General features: G+C 39.8%; 1 protein-coding gene across 1 annotated transcript in view; it reads right to left on the reverse strand.

The window, feature by feature from the left end:
• Window positions 1-18,797, reverse strand: part of LOC140122854 (chitin synthase chs-1-like) — a 33,476-nt gene extending 14,679 nt beyond the window's left edge. Inside the window, exons 1-9 of the mRNA XM_072144100.1 lie at window positions 18,656-18,797; window positions 16,345-16,545; window positions 15,059-15,343; window positions 13,798-13,977; window positions 11,618-12,005; window positions 9,259-9,314; window positions 5,756-5,820; window positions 3,650-3,760; window positions 3,307-3,524 (exon numbers count right to left, since the gene is read on the reverse strand). Coding sequence (XP_072000201.1) covers window positions 3,307-3,524; window positions 3,650-3,760; window positions 5,756-5,820; window positions 9,259-9,314; window positions 11,618-12,005; window positions 13,798-13,977; window positions 15,059-15,343; window positions 16,345-16,545; window positions 18,656-18,731 — 1,580 coding nt within the window. The 5' untranslated portion in view covers window positions 18,732-18,797. The remainder of the gene's footprint in view (window positions 1-3,306; window positions 3,525-3,649; window positions 3,761-5,755; window positions 5,821-9,258; window positions 9,315-11,617; window positions 12,006-13,797; window positions 13,978-15,058; window positions 15,344-16,344; window positions 16,546-18,655) is intronic.
• Between the last annotated feature and the right edge of the window lie 758 nt (window positions 18,798-19,555).

Raw genomic sequence — 19,555 nt, forward strand, 5'->3', positions numbered from 1 at the left:
CCAGTGTATATAGCCTGCCAGCCCCTGCCGGACAGATCGCACAGAAGATATACAGGGGTCGGCGGAAAGGTGAGTTTAGATATACTCGAGTCAAAAAAATAAATATAAGCCGAGTTTGGGTTTTTCAGCACATTTTTTGTGCTGAAAAACTAGGCTTATACTCGAGTATATAAGGTAATTCATTTACTTGAATTTATATGAATATATACATTAACTATTATCACTGAATTATCACAATGTACAGGAAAAAATGTTTATGGTCCTTTCATTTTGTTATTTAAGAAATGTGGTATTTTTGATATTACCCAATTGCATTTCTTCCTTTTACTCCTAGGTGTTCTTCTTTCAATAATTGTTTACATGATGACAAACTCGCAACAAACTCCATCATTAACTAAATACCAATACAAATGAATACAGGAAACTTTGTAATATATCTTAAAAGGGTATTTCAGGAATTCATATTAAAATGGGTCATTATAATATATGTTAAGGTGTAATTAATAAAACTATACACTATAATGAAGAATTAAAATGACTCTGACACTTTAATCAGTCCATTGATTTTGTCCCTGTGGAGGAGACACAGGACAGAAGATGGCTGCTGGTCACATTACCACATCACATGTCCTGCACCTGCCTGGGCCGGTCATGTGATCACCACTTTGTTTGTCTGTAGTCGGTTAAATATATCTTGTTTAATCCCTGAACCAAGTGGTTTGCTCAAAAAACAATGATAAAATTCAGGACCTTGGGAAAGCTAGGTGCCATACATAAAAGAGCTGCACAAACTGTCCAGACAGGACTAATCAACTTGAGCTGCATGACTAGTACACAGCAGCTGGAGGATGGTGCAGCGATTGATTACTTCTGCCTGTCAGAGACAACAACGTGATGACGTATTCTCGGCTAATGCTGGGACAACGCTGAAGCAGTGCATAATTAGGGTGAGGAGAGAGCCGGGGCAGCCACAGGAGTGACAGAGCCTCATTATCATAATTTTATAATATTTTTTTCAGAAAAACTATTAATATAAATTTATGTGACAGAACCAACCCAAAAAATAAAGGGGAGGTGTCATCTGGGCCTCACAGTGATAGCTGTAAAAACAAAATGCATGAAAAAATGGAGCAACTGCTTTTTTGTGTTTTCTGCGGCATTTGGAATTTTTTTCCAGATTTCCCATAAATCCCATTGAATATTAAGTGGGCCAGTAAAGAGAATAAACTTTCCCACAGATATCAAGGCTCATACAGCTCTGGAAAAGTAAAAAAGTTTTGATTTACTCAAGTCTATTACTAAGCTGCTTCAATTATTATTTTACCTCTGGTCGGACAACCAAATGGTTATTATAGGGTTGACTCTTAATCGTTTCTCATTTTAGGCAAAGGTATATAGACAAACTGTACAGCTGGGTTAGTGTATATTCAAACGGCCGTCGGTGTGGATGTATATGCGGCCCCAAATTTGCGGCCACATAGACAGCAATGACGGGCCGGCGGCGGTACGGTGACACAGTTCAGCGCCATACACAAGGAAAAGATATAGCATGCTCTATCTTTCCTCATGTGTTTGGCTGTGCACCGCTTTTCTCGCTAGAGAGGGCGGTATGCCTGCCCAGGGCCGGATTATAGGGGCCCCCACCATCTTGCTCCTGCAGGGGGCGCCCACCAGCTGACAATGTCTGCCCACACAGACATTGAGTAACAGCTTGTTGTGGTCCCCGCATCGGTACAGCACACTAGTGCAATGCTTCCTGTCAGCTCAGCTGTGAGCCGACTGTCACTCTCCAGAAGCGATGCCCAGTGACACTTGTATGTGTCATGTTCTCCCTGAGAATGGGACAGTCGTCTGGCAGTGAGCTGGCTGGTTGCACAGCGTACAGTCAGCTGTGAGTTGAGTGTCTCTGGCTGGAGCAAGGCTCAGCAGCGCTGCTGCAGGGCATTGCTCCACATCAGAGACACTCAGCTCACAGCATAAACACAATAGACAGACATCTCCCAGAAACTCCGGTGTGTGATGTGTATGGGATTGGATATCACGTGATCTGGTGATGTCACGGAAAGGGGTGGGGCCTCCAAGGAAAAGCAGGAAGTAAAGGAGCTGCCATGTGTGACTACAAGTGGAGAACAGAAACCTCACAGGAGCACTTTTATTCATGGGTATGTAGGTGAGGACCTAACTAGAAAGAATAATATAGTGATTGCTTAGTGTCAGGGGAACAAGATTTGTATGTTTTGTGGGACTGCATGGCTGGTGTGGTTGGTTTGGCTGAGGTGTATGTTACATGGGCCTGCATGGCTGGTGTCGCTGAGGTGTATGTTACATGGGACTAAACACTTGGTGTGGCTGAGGTGTATGTTACATGGGACTGTACGGCTGGTGTGGCTGAGGTGTATGTTACATGGGACTGTATGGCTGGTGTGGCTGAGGTTTATGTTACATGGGACTGCATGGCTGGTGTGGCTGAGGTGTATGTTACATGGGACTGTGTGGCTGGTGGGGGACTGAAGTGTATGTAGATGTATTACTGAGTGGTTGGCGGCTGTATATACATGTATTATTGGTGGGAGGTTGGCTGTATGTGGGTGTATTACTAGGGGGTTGGCGGCTTTATGCGGATTATTACTAGGGGGTTGCAGGCTGTTTGCGAATGTATTACTGGGGGGTTGGTAGTTGTATGCAGATGTATTACTGAGGGGGTTGGTGGCTGTATGCGGATGTATTACTGGAGGGTTGGCGGCTGTATGCGGATGTATTACTGGGGGTTGGTGGTTGTATATATAGATGTATTACTGGGAGTGAGGTGGCTGTATGCAGATGTATTACTGGGGGGGTTGGCGGCTGTATGCGGATGTATTACTGGGGGGTTGGCGGCTGTATGCGGATGTATTACTGGGGGGTTGGCGGCTGTATGCGGATGTATTACTGGGGGTTGGCGGCTGTATGCGGATGTCTTACTGGGTGGATGGCAGCTGTATGCGGATGCAGTACTGGTCGGAAGGTAGATAATCAGCAGGAGGATGTCTATGTATGCTACATTCAGTGGGGGCTCCACCAGATTTTGTGCCCAGGTACCCCCACCAACATTAATCCAGCCCTGTGCCCGCCTGGCTTTGGATGGGCGGGCATACGGCTGTGTAAATGTACCCTTACTAAAAGGACACATACCGTAAGCACCCATATATTGTTCAGACACTACCTACAAAACCGATTGGTCAGTGAAATTTTCATAACAAACACATAGACATACATAATAAATGAGTTAAAGTAACAATATAGTCACTCCTATTATATTATTTTTACCTGTGGTACAGAAGAGCCCCGAACTGTAATATTATTAGAAGAGCGAATGACAGTAAGAACATGAATCCAATTGGGTCCACACTCAGGTGTTCAGTTTCTGAGATAGTTCCATTCATATAAATCTTAGGCAGAACAAGGTGTACATCTTTCCCTATGATTTGCAAGAAAAATGTTGCAACAATCCACAGCAAATTGATCATAAAGATAATAAATGTCACCTGTTAATAGGTAAAGACATGTAAATATCAAATCAAAACTATACAATAGCCAAGATAGATTTTTAGATAAGAGAAATGTAGTGGTATATTGTCATCCCATACCTCATACAATAGCTGGCACTTACCTTATTTCTCAAAGACTTTAGTTCTCTCTGAATCATGTCTTGCTTGTGTTTATCCTCATTGATTGGCTCCAAATATTTTGTGATGACACCTTCCCAGAATGGTATTTCCTCCTAGAAAAAATAAAACAAAATAGTGTATTTAGTTACTAATATTTTAAAAGTTGTTGTTGTTTTGTTTAATGCGTAAAATATAGTATGAAATAACTGTACTAATATACTATACTAATTACCATAAATTAATTTTCCTAGTATCACCTATTCATGACATATGCTATGACTATTTCCATCACTGCTATATAGTTTGCAATAAATGGTTGTGCTTAGACATGACTACAAATCATCCTCACTTTAGTAAGGTTGGAGGGGAAGATCGCTGGAATTGGTGTGACCCTGTGTATTGCTAGAAAAAAGGGACTTTATGCGCTTCATGTAGTGTCCCTTCACAGCGTTACTCCGGCTTAGCTGTTTTTGTTTCCTAATATATGTTTTAGAAAAAATACATTAAAACTATTAGTTTTAACCCTTTCAGGACCTGGCCCTTTTTTGTTTTTTCATTTTCATTTTTTACTCCCCATGATCAAAAATCCATAACTTTTTTATTTTTCCATGTACAGAGCTGTGTGATGGCTTATTTTCTGCGTAACAAATTGCACTTCATAGAGATGGTATTGAATATTCCATGCCGTGTACTAGGAAGCGGGAAAAAAATTCCAAATGCAGTGAAATTGGTAAAAAAACGCATTTGTGCCGCCTTCTTGTGGGCTTGGATGTTACGGATTTCACTGTGCGCCCCAAATGACATGTCTACTTTATTCTTTGGGTCGGTACGATTACGGGGATACCAAATTTGTATAGGTTTTATAATGTTTTCATACATTTAAAAAAATTAAAACCTCCTGTACAAAAAATTTTTTGGGGATTTTGCCATCTTCTGGCGCTAATAACTTTTTTATACTTTGGTGCACTGAGCTGTGAGTGGTGTCGTTTTTTGCGGATTTTGATGACGTTTACAATGTTATCAATTTTAGGACTGTACGACCTTGTGATAACTTTTTATAGAATTTTTTAATTTTTTTAAATGACAAAAAAAGTGCCATTTTCGAATTTGGGCGCGATTTTCCGTTACGGGACTAAACACAGTGAAAAACCGTTATCATATTTTGATAGATCGGGCATTTTCGGACGCGGCGATACCTAATGTGTTTATGATTTTTACTGTTTATTTATATTTATATCAGTTCTAGGGAAAGGGGGGTGATTTGAGTTTTTAGGGTTTTTTATTATAATTTTTTTTCTTTTAACTTTTTTTTATTTTTATTTTTAGTACTTTTCAGACTCCCTAGGGTACTTTAACCCTAGGGGGTCTGCACGATCCTATCATATACTGCCATACTACAGTATGGCAGTATATGGGGATTTTACTCCTCATACATTACAATGTGCTGATAGCACATTGTAATGCATGGGTTAACCAGAAGTAGCCTCGGGTCTTCGCGAGACCCGAGGTTACCATGGCGATGGATCGCCGCTCCCCGATGACGTCACGGGGAGCGGCCATCCTCGAAAAGATGGCGGCGCCCACGCGCCGCCATGCTTTTGAGGCCGCCGGCAGCATTGCCGGCGGCGATCGAGGTGAAAACACCCGCGATCGGTGCTAGCACCGATCGCGGGTGTTACCGGTAAGCCTTTGCTGCAATATGCAGCAAAGACTTACCGGCTATGGAGAGGGCTCAGCGCGTGAGCCCTCTCCATGCACCCGCGGCCGACCCGTGACGTGCTATTACGTCACGGGTCGTGAAAGGGTTAAATCACTGGTTGTATTTTGTCTGGCTAATACTATTAATGTGATTTTCCATCAGGTTTTCATTTTACTGACTCATCTTTGTACTTTGTCTAATAGAAAAGTAAAAGTATATATTGCAGCAAACACCCACCAGTAACACCTTGCAGTCGGTGCTGGCTCCGATTGCGGGTGTTAACCTTGTAAATGCCCCCATCAAAGCTGCCTGAGGCATTAAAATCCCACGCAAAAACAAAAAAGCGCCTAGGCATTAAGGGGTTAATAACAAATATTTTTACAGTTGTCATAAATAAGCCATCACTCACTTCATCAAAGTTCTCCATCTTTAGTATATTGTATTCTGTTTTTAGCTGCAGTTCTGAAATCCAACCTAAACAAAAAGAAGGAATGTTTAACGTCTGTGAATGCATCATTTACAAAGCTCTTTAAGACTGTAAGACTCACACGTGGTGTTTGCATTGCATTTTCAACGCAATTCATAGGTCCGAAGACAGGGCTCGGCCCGATCCCATCTGATAAGCAACAAGCACCCAGTATTTTGCATTGTGTACATGTAAAACACCAGGTGCTGGTTACCGATTGCATGCATTTCACTGGTAACACAGATGCAATAGAGCCGAGCCCTGTCCTTGGACCCTGTATGAACAGTCCTCGGACATTTTCACATAGCAGCATTCGAGTCAGTAATTTGCATTATGTAATGTATTTCTAAGTCCTAATCAGTGGATTTACATAGAAAAATTGTATAACTGGAACATTTATAGATTTGGGGCTCATTTACTTACCCGGTCCATTCGCGATCCCGCGGCGCGTTGTCCGACGTTGATTCGGAGCTTGTCGAGATTCACTAAGGTCGTGCGCCCGATATCCACTAGGTGTCGCTGCTGCTTGAAGTCTGCCTGAGTTCACCTTCTTCGTCCCGGTGTATGTGAGTGCTATTGTTGCGACACAATTTTTTTTTTTAATTCCACGGTTTTTCCTAATCTGTCGGCTTTTCCGATGGCCACGCCCCCTGATTTCTGATGCGTTAAAAGCGGCGCCGAGGTGCCACAATCCAATCACGTGCGCCAAAATCCCGGGGGAATTTGGTGCAAATCGGAAATATTCGGGAAACTCGACGAAAATGCGCGATTCGGACCCTTAGTAAATGAGCCCTATTATGTTTGTTTTAATCCACTCCTGACTTTAAAACCTTAACATTGCTGTACCTGGATTTTACGGCACCCTTTAAAGGTACTTCTTCTGAGGCGATGCCTTCATACAGTGCCGCATAAGAAGTAGATTGCAGAAACTTGCGTCCGTGTAAAAAATAGTAGCCAAAATAGTCAGACGTTTTTCATATATCAAGAAGTGCACATATTTATGTATAAATGAGAATTTGTGTACAGTCTGAGCAGTCAAGCATGCTTATGATAGCAAATAAGTTTTTTTACTTTGGACCCAAGATCTATAGATGTATAGATGCACATAACATAGTCCACAGAATACAATCTAATCTTTTCACTCATTGGGGGGTATTTATTAATCTGCACAGAACAGAATACTCTGCACTAAAAAACTGTTCCTTGCAAGCTGGGGGTACACAGACTATGACATCAACCACTTGTCGACATCATAGTCTGTAGGTGCTTGTGTGGACAGACCTGACGCTGACAGCTAGCAGGGATCAAAAAGAGGACCTGCAGACGGGTATCCAAAAGGTACAGAGTTTGTATTTTTTTATATACCTGAGTATAAGCCAAGTGGTGCTTTTTCAGCACAAAAAATGGCTAATACTCAAGTGTTTACAGTAAGTCATAAAACCGCTGACATTCAGGGTATTCTGGCATCCATCTTTGTCTGAGTCTGCATATTGAATTTGCATCTGCGCATGCAAAGTTTTCTCTTTGTGCTTATTTATATGCACTTACTGTATAAGTTCTATGGAACAAACATAAACAGAAGATTGTGCATGCGCAGATGCAAATTCAGTACTCAGGTTTTTCTTTTTTTTTCATACACCAGTCTTAAATACTACTCTTGAAGACTAGCTATGAGCTCATCCTGAGTATTCTTCCGTTCTTTATTTATTTTTATTTTTTTAATATTTCCTATTATCCCCTAACGATCTATTCTATGGTTAGGATATGTAAGCATGGCACACACCAATCTTGTTCATTTCATTATATCTTTTATTCAGATGTGATATGCAAGTAATATATGAAACTTCAGACAGTACTGCCTTCAACAGTAACAGAAAAATATTTTGAAAAATATAAAAGATTCAATAAAAAGTGATCAAAAGGCTGTACAATCCTTAAAATGCTAGCATTGAAAACGTCATCAAAAGTTGCAAAAAATGACACCACCCATTTAAGTATGAGAATAAATGTGGTACCTCTGTGATCTCAGCGACCTATAGAATAAAGTAGACGTCATTTGGGGTGCACAGTGAAAGTCGTAAAATACAAGCCCACAAGAAAGCAGCGCAAATGCATTTTTTCACCAAATTCACTGTTATTATTTGTGTAATGAAAAGTTATACAATTTTCCAATTTAATTACATGAATTATATGATTGTATGTATAATGAATGATGAATGACAGGAAGTAGAGATCTAAAAAACTGTGAGGAATTGATACAAAAAGTATATTATGAAAATTGTATAACTTTTCATTACACAAACAATATAAATATTTTTGCTTTAACAAATCCACAAGAAATGGCCCAAATCTTTTGACTGATATAATAACAAGATTGAGAAGTAATAGAGAACTATGTGCATGTGATATTTAATTTATTTTACACTGGTATGACAGGAAATTCAAGAGGCTCTGACATAAAATTAAACTAAATTAAACTCCCAACCAGTGACCCCATTTTGCAAACAACACCCCTGAAGAACTGTATTTAGCGATACACTGAGTCTTTTGATCCATTAGATGCCTTTCATAAATAAATGCAGAATTACTGCAAATACACAATTTTATTGTCCAATATGTTGAGCCACCTCATAGCAATGTATAATGTTAGCTCTCAATTTATTATTCCATTAATTGATTTAAGAAAGACTTGCCTTGTGGCCCTAAACAAAGCTCAGGCATAGCTTAAAAAGGACCTGTCACCAGATTTTGACCACCCTGACTAACAATGTCTGCAGATAAAGGGTTACAAGTCCTCTCCACATCACCTAAAATTAGTTGCCAGTGGAGCACTGTACCTTAATTACAGATGTTTTTCTGATATGCAAATGAGCTTTTGTGACTCATGTCAGGTGACTCTTCTCTCTCCCAGGCTGGCAGTGAATCACGCCCCATTATTCTGACTGACAGCTCTGTGTCTCTTCAAATCCTTGCTCTGTCTCCTTGTACTTAGGGATTGTCTGCTAATATTCAACTACAGAAATATAAAGCTCTATGATTGGAAATACTGTGTAAATTTGTTTACACTGTGCCTTGTGTTACATTCATGACATGTGACCACAATGCAGGTCTCTCAGCCTTTTAACAATAGCAAACTGTACCCCATGAATGTGACCACATGTCACATATCACTTGTTCAATGCAATCCACAGCCATAGTGATCTATTGCAATGTATGGAAATTGTCAGACTAAGCTAATTCATATGCTAACAGATATGTTGTCTGACATCAAAATTGGCATCAAAATTGGCATGACCTCAAAGTGGTAGCATGGAGGAACAAAAGAATAACAGTGCTTGTCGCCAATTTGTTACTTAGTAAAGGAAGTTTGGGGTATTTATCTCATATCTTCATTATGAAGTGCAATGTTAGAAGTTACAATTTTTTTACTGCAAATGCAGACTTACTTTCTTCATATTTTATATTGTTCACTTCATTTTCATAATTATTTTGATTTTGTTCTCTGTAGAAAAGTAAAAAGAGATAATGTAATTTTAGTAACTTAAATTAAAAGTAAATTAAGTAGAGTAAATTAATTAATTTTATTTTGTGATATACTTTAATTAAAGTGAAGCTCGCTGAATGGGAACCTTTCAGCAGAAATTAACATAATAAACCCCTACCAGTATGTTTTCAAGCACCTGAACACCTTCCAGATTATGTGGCATCATCCAGAAAATTTACTTTGAAGAGGGATGTAAATTTACCCCTTTGCACACCAAACATACTATTACGTCCCAATGCTGCGTGGGGTGTAGGGAGTTGACAGGCTGAGCTTTCTCCATACCCAGCAGTTGTCAGCTATATACATACATATATATATATATATATATATATACTGTACAGCTGACACTTGCATGTTACTGCTACTGCCTCGGTCATTGCTGGCACCGATCGCGGAGTTAACCTTTTAAGTGCTGTGGTCATATCCGAATACAGCACCTAACATCGCTGCCAATGGGCTCTGCCAGTCTCATAGAGACTCGTAGGCTTGCCATGTAAAATGATCTCCAATAGCCTGCAGATGGCAGGCTATTAGAGATCATCAGTAAAATTGCTGTATATTGCAATACATAGTATTGCAGTATATGAGAAATCAGAACCTGCAAGGTTAAAATAACCTAGAGCAGTGGTGGCGAAATTATGGCACGGGTGCCAAAGGTGGCACTCCGAGCCATCTCAGTGGGCACTCAGGCTGTTTCCCCAGCACAGAATTCATCAAACAGGACTTAAGAAATCCTCCTACAGGCCCATGACATGACACACTCAGCGTTATTTTATAGTGAGACTGCAGGAAGAATAGATGTGGACATGGTCGGATTTTCATTGGAACCATTGAAGATCCTGCTCTTGGCCGCACAATTCTTCCTGTTCAGTGGGTTGTCAAGGGAAGCTCCAAAGGCAATCCGAATTTTCCTTCATCCTGTCAACTATATTAGTGTCCTCAGGACCATTGAAAGGCGTGCTACAGCACGGAGCAAGAAGATTTTATTAAGTTAATGCTAGAATTGCTGTGTTGGCACTTTTTAAATAAATAAGTGGATAAGGGTTGCAGTTTGGGCACTGGGTCTCTAAAAGGTTTGCCATCACTGACCTAGAGGGTCTTCAATAATAGTAAAAAAATAACAAAAAAATAAAAATAATAAAAAAGGAAAAGTTCGAATCACCCCCTTGTTAGATATCCCCGCATCTCAAAATGCCCATTCTATCAAAATATAAAAAAGATTATTTCCAGCTGTGAACATCGTAACAGACAATAGAGCCCAGAAGTCTGAATTGACACTTTTTCACCATTTTTCCATTCATGCATATTTTAAAAAAAATTATCAAATGTCATACAGGTCCCAAATTGCTAAAAATTAAAACGCCAGCGTGTACCGTAAAAATGACACCTTGCATAGGTCCCGACACCAAAGTGGGAAAATGTTATTTGCCTCAGAATTTGGCAAAATGGCAAATTTATTTGTTGTACAAAAGATTAAAAATTTTTAAAATCTACTACAACTCAATGAAACTTACATAAATTTGGTATTCCTGTAATCGTATTGACCCAAAGAATAAAGAGGATGTGTCATTTGGAGCACAGAATGAAAGTGGTAAAAACACAGTCCACAAGAAAACTCACAAATGTGTTTTTTGTTGTCAATTTCACCACACTTTCCAATGCATTGCATGAAATATTATATTGTGCAACCAAAAAGTACAATTTGTCCCACAGATAACAAGCCTTCATACATCTCTCTAAACATAAAAATAAAAAAGTTATCACTTTTGGATTGAGAAGAGTAAAAAACATAAACGCAAAAAAACGAAAAAGGGTTGACGACATTTCATCAGTGAGGGGAGCCTGTTGGGGATTTACTTAGTAAGGGAACCTGTGACCAATGCATTTCCCACCCTAGGCTTATACTTAAGTCAATAAGTTTTACCAGTTGTTTGTTAAAATTAGGTGCTTCAACTTTTATCAGGTCCGCTAATACTCAGGTATATATGGTAGGTAATTTAAGTGAATAGGCCTCTGCTCCTGTGTTAAATGTTTATATTTTTTACTCTGATCACTTTTTTGTAAAGTGGCAGGCATAAAGAGAGATAATTTTCAATATTACTTACAGTAAAAAATGACACTAAAGTTTATAATGCTGTTATCTTACTCACTGCTACCTATAAGGTAGACTTGTTAGACTACTCTTCCCTTTATAAATCAGTGCTACATCTATAAATTGAAAATATGAAAAAAGGATTGATGTCTTCTTATTCATGTGTTACCTTTTAGCATCCACAGTTTGAGTTTGAGCATCTATTATATCTTTTTTTTCTTCTTGGATATTACACTTTTCATCATGGACTTGTACTTCTACATTCCAGCAAAGACACTTGCAGGTTTTTTGGTATTTCAGTTTTTTTGTTTTTTCCTTAGGTTTGTCCTTAGGTGCCACTGTCTCTCTAGTTCCCCAGGAAACTATGTGCATGTTCACCAATGAGTAGATTGTTAGTATAAGATACCCACTTGGGACACATAGAGTGTATACCAGTCCATATATCAATAGATAAAACTCCTGAGGGTGTAATAGAGCTGTAAGGATATATATTGTACTCATTGAGATTAGAAATAGACCTGTAGGAGTCATTATTGTTCCTTGTTTGACAATATCACCTAAAAAAAAATAAAACTTTAAACTTCAGATATTAGATTAAATATGTTATAAATTATAAGATTTGTATACAAGGCATTCATTAAGAATATGTTATGGTTAGGAACGTATTTGATTATGCTGGATAGCTGTAAGCTAACCTGTCACCCTTAAATAAACCCCACCAGCAGGAAACTTAAAGGGGACCTACCACCACGATTCTACCTATAAAGGTAGAACGGGTGGTAGGTGGATGAATGGGACGTAAGGATAGCCCTTTTTGGGCTAATCCTTACGTCCCGGCTATCCTTTTGTAAACTTTAATCAGTTGATATGTTAATTTAATTAAGCGGCTACTGGGGCGTGGAGTAGCCAGACATGAGGCTACTAGTCGCGGCTACTCCACGCCCCAGTAGCCTTGTTCCTCCGCCTACCATGTAATCTTCGGCACGCAGCACCTCGTAGCTGCGCGCCCTCGTCCGAGCACCCGGCGTCTGCGCATGCGCAGTAGCGCCGGCCTCGGAGCTACGGCCGCGCACCCGTAGGCCTGCGTCCTGCGCATGCGCAGAACGCAGGATATTCGCACGAGGGCGCGCAGCTACGAGGAGCTGCGCGCCGAAGATTACCCGGTAGGCGGAGGAACAAGGCTACTGGGGCGTGGAGTAGCCGCGACTAGTAGCCTCATGTCCGGCTACTCCACGCCCCAGTAGCCGCTTAATTAAATTAACATATCAACTGATTAAAGTTTACAAAAGGATAGCCGGGACGTAAGGATTAGCCCAAAAAGGGCTATCCTTACGTCCCATTCATCCACCTACCACCCGTTCTACCTTTATAGGTAGAATCATGGTGGTAGGTCCCCTTTAAGGAGAGCAAGAAAGTGACAGCAGCAATGGCAGTGACTTACTATACAATCTATTGGTCAAAACTGCTTACAAATCACCTTTAACAAACTGCCCACATAGTGTTTTTAAATATATTTTAAATGTAAGCTACGGTCTATGTTTGTTTCCTAAATAAATCTAGATGTCTGCTTTTAATTTGTGATAACATCAGCCTCGTGTCTCAATGGCAGCAATAGTGTGGAGATGTGGGGTCCTAATCAGCTGCTTAGATGCATGATGCACCTGACTGTGGCAGTTAGGGGCTTGTGAAGATTCAGATATGCTCTGCATTAATTTTTTTGCTTTTACAAACTCAATTCAGACGCCCAGGGCGGGAATTGGCCCAATCACATATGCGTTTCAATGTAAATGCATGTGATCAGTAACCAGAACACAGTAGGGCTCATTTACTAAGGGTCCGAATTGCGTTTTTTCCGCCTGGTTTCCCGAATTTTTCCGATTTGCGCCAAATTGCCCCGGGATTTGACGCATGCGATCGGATTTAAAAAAAATTGTGTCGCAAAAATAGCACTCACATACACCGAGACGAATTTCAGCGCAGCGACACCTAGTGGACATCGGGCGCACGACCTCAGTGAATCCGCGTCGGAGAATGCGCCACTGGATCGCGACTGGACCGGGTAAGTAAATCTGCCCCATTGTCTTGCATTTAAACAATACAAGTCAGCTGGTGCTGGTTACCAATGGCATACATTCCCATGGAAACAAATATGGAATTGGGCCAAGCCCCACCACTGGGTGTTTGCATTGTGTTTGTAAACGCAATATAAATGTCATTTGTGGTCGCACCATCAGGATGGGGCTTACTCAGCACATCTCCATGGCACAGTTTATTCAATGGTCAAGCAGGGCAAAAACATTTTATGGTTATGTTATATATATTATTTTGTACAAACACACGCACACTTACCAATGATAGTTAAAATCGTTGCCAGCATCAAAAAAGCATAGCAAATACTAAGGCACACAGCGATTTTAATCTGAGTGCTGGGTTTTGCTATATAACACACTGCAGTGTACAATGCAGGAGGTAGAATCGCTAACACAATACATCCATTCGAATCCCACTGAAAAAGAAACGATAATGATCCTGCAAACAGAAACCAAAATGTATTACCCATGGGCAAGTCATATGTGTCCATGCAGAGAAATTGCAAATGTTGTAGAAAGTATAGTCTAGTGACTGGCCTATCCAATTATTTTACTTTTTATTATAAACGAGCTGTAGATCCCGGTGTTGCCAAAAATAGAATGGGTTAACAAAAAATATTTTATTTGTATCTATGGACTGCCTCTCTCTCAGTGACTGTCTGTCGCTGGCAGTCTCCTTCTTTGACTGTCTGTCACTGGCAGTCTCTCTCAGTGACTGTCTGTCACTGGCAGTCTCATTTCAGTGACTATTTGTCACTGGCAGTCTCATTTCAGTGACTGTCTGTCACCGGCAGTCTCATTTCAGTGAATGTCTCTGTCCCCGATTGTCACTTTGTCTATGAGGAGATTTATCAGAAGTGTCTGAGAGCAGAACTGGTCTTGTTGGCCATCTCAACCAATAAGAGCTCAAGTTTCATTTTTGCAAAGCTGTTTATAAAATTACAGCTGATTGGTTTCAATGGGCAACTGGAACAGTTTTACCTCGGACATTTCTGATAAATCTCTCCCTATCTCTGTATCCTTATCCTTCTTACATCACGCAAGTTTCTTCTTCACATTGCCTATAGTAATCTATCAATGCTCAGAGCTCATATTAATGACCTGTGGAAGAATAGCAGCCAATCATGGCTCAGCTTCCAACTACCCCAGCAGCAGCAGACACTGCCTCCTGTATATGGTGGTTAATAAGTGGATTTTGGAAAGCGCGGGGTAAAAATTTTGGCTCAAACCGAGTCTATGACATTCCCTGAGTCACAGGCAACAACTGTGCAAAATTTGGTGATTGTAAACGCGACGGTACAGATGCCTTTAGCGGACATACATACATATACACACACACAGCTTTATATATTAGATAATTAAACAGTACTGATTCACCAGGCATGGTGAGGGCTTGAAATTGTTTTCAGAATCAGTGGATTAATACCTATTAAAATAATATAAATAAATAATAATACCTATGAAATGAAGTAGGTGTAATTATCAGTCTAGTTAAAGAGTAAACAATTTTTGACCATTACCTGCAATCATTAGGCACACTGTAGCAGGACTGATAATTGAAGATGCCATTGAAAATATCTGATACAAGACATAAAGATAAGAAATGGAAGGGTTTTTCTTTGAGGTTTGTCTTCCACTATGCAATAAATCCAAGGTGTTTGCCATTGTTGAAGGTGACCACCTTCTGCGCTGGTTGTAAAACTCGTCAAATACTTGTGGAGCATTAGTATAGGCATCAGAAGCTGCATTGTATTCAACACGCCAACCTTGTTGGAGCAGTAATGTGCATAGCCAACGATCCTCACCTAATAAAAGCATGAATAAGGATGGGCATCAAAAATAAAGTCAGTTCCATAATAGAGTTCCATAGAGAAAAATTATATACTTGGGATCCAAACCCCCTCCTTCTACTTTCATACACATTGTGGTATTGTATAGCAAACTAGTCTCATCTCTAAAACTTACCCTCTATTTGTGATAACTTTTTATTTTTGTGTACTTACTTCATTCTAACTCCTTTATTGTATAGTGGTTGTTGTGTATTCAACATACTGTAAGGGCAGGAGAGGGTTCAGGCTATATTGTATTATCCAGATGTTCTCATTGTAAAGTACTTATTTACTATTTAGGTGGTTTTATATGTATGTATCTTTATGTGGATATGCAATAAAGGACTATGTTAAGTACGTTTGGTGGGCTCTTTTCACACATCCTATTTCTCTACTGCTTACCATATGTAATTTGGTGTGTGGCCTTGTATAGGACCTGTTGTGCAAACCCCATTTTGACTCTATTATAATAATATGGGTTCATAGTCTATAAAATAGAATTGTATTTGTGTCGAGAACATAAAGCAATATCTTCACATTAGCACAATGGCTACAGTTTTAACCTTACCTTGACATTTATGATGAATCTGTTTTCATCAATTTTATTGATATACTGGTGTGAGGTATGGTTTTGGTATTTTTGACATTTACTCCACTATTGTTCTCATAAAAAAAGCAACTGACCCAATCAATATATTTGATTTTATGACAATGCATCTCTTCACCGGAAGTTTCTCTCTACATTGATATTAGTTGAATATTCATACATTTTAAATGGTAAGCATACATTTATTTTAGTCTCTGAATAGCAGAACTAATACCGTAATAGCCAAGTAACCTCCTGTCTTCGAAGAGTGAAAACTGAGTAGGGAAAAAAAACCTTCCTCATAAAACCAAACTACTTCCAAACTACTACATTCATTAGAAATGCTGCCACAAATTATAATAATGATGTTTAGTAAAAAAGTAACTGATACCTTGATCATACTGTACATATTCCATGGCACTTGTAGCTCTTTTGCTGTATGTTTTTAGCACATTGTCATCCATTAAAGCAGATGCTCTGAATAGACTAAAGCATCCAGGACTGCAAAGGACACAGCCAAATATATGTTCTGAGGACTTCTGTAACCAGTGACCAACAGCATATTCAAACTTTTGGTACCAGACCATAGGACCTAAGCAGAAAATATTTAAGTCCCATATTAATATTTTAATTCTTACATATTACAAACAAACTTTAAAAATCAGTTTGCTAGATGTCAAACTTGCAGCATTTGTGCATGTGAATGTTAAAACAGACTTCTGAAATAGAGTAGTTGTGCAAAGAAAGCAGGGAAATAAAATAAGCAAGAATAAAATATGTAAAGACAGTAAACTTGTTGTATCAAAAATTTGTGGGTCATGATTTAGAAGAATTTAAATTTGTTAAGTACATTTTAAAAAGTGCACTAAAATGAACAAAAATAATAAATATTGTTTCTTGTTTTATTATTTTTCATAGTATTATTGTTTATACGGTTGAAAAAAGACACTTGTCCATCAAGTTCAACCAAGGAAGGGGAGGGATTGCATGAAGAAGGGATTTAGGGGGAACAATTCTATATAACATAACCATCAATGTTATTTAGGTGTAAAAAGGCATCTGGACCCTTTTTGAAGCTCTCTGCTGTTCCTGCTGTGACCAGCGCCTGAGGCAGGCTATTCCACTTATTGACAGTTCTCATAGTAAAAAAGCCCTGTCGCCTCTGGTGATTAAACCTTGATTTCTCCAGACAGAGACAGTACCCCCTCATCTTTTGATTTGATATTATCTGAAACAACTTACCACCATATTTTTTGTATGGACCATTTATATTTAAATAAATTAATCATGTCCCTTGTAGTCGTCTCTTTTCCAGACTAAATAAATCTAGTTGTTTTAATCTTTCCTCATAACTAAGACCCTCCATACCCCTTATTTTTTTGTGGCTCTACGTTGAACCCTCTCCAGCTCCAGGGCATACTTTTTATGGACCGATGCCCAGAACTGGACAGCATATTCCAGGTGAGGCCAAACCAATGCCTTGTACAGTGGTAATATTATATCCCTATCACGAGATTCCATACCACTTTTGATACATGACAAGATCCTACTGGCTTTAGAGGTAGGAATGAAACCGGGAGAGGGAGGACGAAAATTGATAACATATCCATAGCAAATATAAATAGTAAATCCAGTCACATTGCTGCAAATAAAAGTTGCCTTTTATTTTTTTGTAAGTTATCACAGCAAACCAAATAATGATGTTTCGGTCCAAACTGAGACCTTCCTCAGACCAAGATTGTTGGAATGGGTAAATATATATATGGTTGCTGTCGCGGGTAGTGCCACGACCCATATCTCGGGTCGTGGGTTCACTCGTGTCCTTCCGTACATGCTGGCGCAGCGCTCGCTCTACTTATCTGTCCCCACTCCTGATCCCATCCTCGGGCACCCCCATCTCTTAGGGAAACGTGCACCAGCCTCAAGAAATTTAAAGGGCCAGCACACCGTCAATTGTCGCTGGCCATTTCCCAAAATTCTATATAAACGTGCCATTCCCTGCACACCCTGCCAGATCTTCGTACCTTGTGCCTACAAGAAAGCTTTGTCTAATGCCCTGCACTGTTATTGTGATTTCCTGTTGTGACCCTGGTTCCATTCCTGACTACGCTCCTCTTCTGCCTGCCTTGTCCTATTGCAACATCCCCAAATCTGGTCCCGTGCTGCCCAACCTGAGCTCCTGCCTGTCACCGACTACAATTCTGTTCAACGTCACTGTACCTTGCCTTGGCTGCCACCACGGACAAAGTCGCAGATGTGGAATGACCTGGTGGTACCACGCCGCAGCAAGTCCAACCCACTTTGCGGTGGGCTCTGGTGAAAACCGGGTACCACTTAGATTCCCGTCCCAGGTGTTGGCTTACGTCATCGCCCACAGTGGACCAATGGGTCCCTATATGGGATTACAATGATAAAGTATACAGTTCCGACTTACATACAAACTCAACTTAAGAACAAACCTACAGACCCTATCTTGTATGTAACCCGGGGACTGCCTGTACTTCATTAAAAACCAATGGGTCCACTACCCCTGAAGCCTGACAGGTGACACTCTGCATCTAGTGTAAATTGTCAGCACATCAATCACATGTCAATTTGTCTATCATGCACAATGTCTATTATGTGCAACTTTTCAGTTTGAAACCCGACTGCTTAATACAGTAAGTGTGTGTGTTTATTGTACTAGTAATAACTATTTTTACCCATTCCAGTTGGGTGAATTCTTCCACAAGCAGCTCCAACACCAGGGTACATTCTGAGACGATCTACTAGAAGCATTAATGATGATGGCTGGAAATCTGTGTCTCCATCCAAAGCCAGTATGTAGGTGTTTGATTTTGCTTTCTGTAAGGAAACAAAGAAATCAACTTTATATTCCAAATTGTGAAATGTACATAAGGGTGCAGAAGCATTTGATAACATAAATAACAACAAATACATTTTTACACTTACCCATAAATTGTCTTGAATATTGTGTCGATTTATAGGATCTTTTCTATCCATAACCGCATATTTTCGATACAGTTTCCATCCTAGCAAGTAGTACATGTACATTATCTGAAAATGTACAAGACACATTTTACTAGATATATTTGTGGAGATTTATCTTTTCTCGTTCTAGTTTTTCAGTCAGTCTAGTTTCTGTTTTGGCTTTTTTTCTTAGTTGTAAAGAGAACTTGCCATTTAGATTACCCACACAAAATACTGTACTTCATTAAAAACTGTGGTTTTTAATCCAGAAGCGTTTACTTTGAAAAAATTATAATTTTCAAAGCAGGCGGAATATTTCACCTAGGAATAATGGAATAGCATAGCGGTTCTATTTTTAATTGTTTTTTCGTAAATGGTTCCATGATTAAGAGCGACAGTATGGGGCATCCATATTGCGTTGCTATGATTGCAACTTCAGGTCTCCAGCATGGCGGCGACAGATGGGCCGAGTTCCATTATGTATCTGGTGAAACACCCGAAATTTCTGCCTGACACAGCTCGTTTGATAAGGGGACAATGTATGGAGGCAGTGAACTAGTAGTAGATTAAAGGTGCTGCAGTTAAAACTATGTTAGTTGGATCTTGGGATGGAGCTGGCGCTCCGCTGCCAG

This window comes from Engystomops pustulosus, chromosome 3, assembly GCF_040894005.1.
Source record: "Engystomops pustulosus chromosome 3, aEngPut4.maternal, whole genome shotgun sequence".
In the NCBI taxonomy this organism is placed as follows: Eukaryota; Metazoa; Chordata; class Amphibia; order Anura; family Leptodactylidae; genus Engystomops; species Engystomops pustulosus.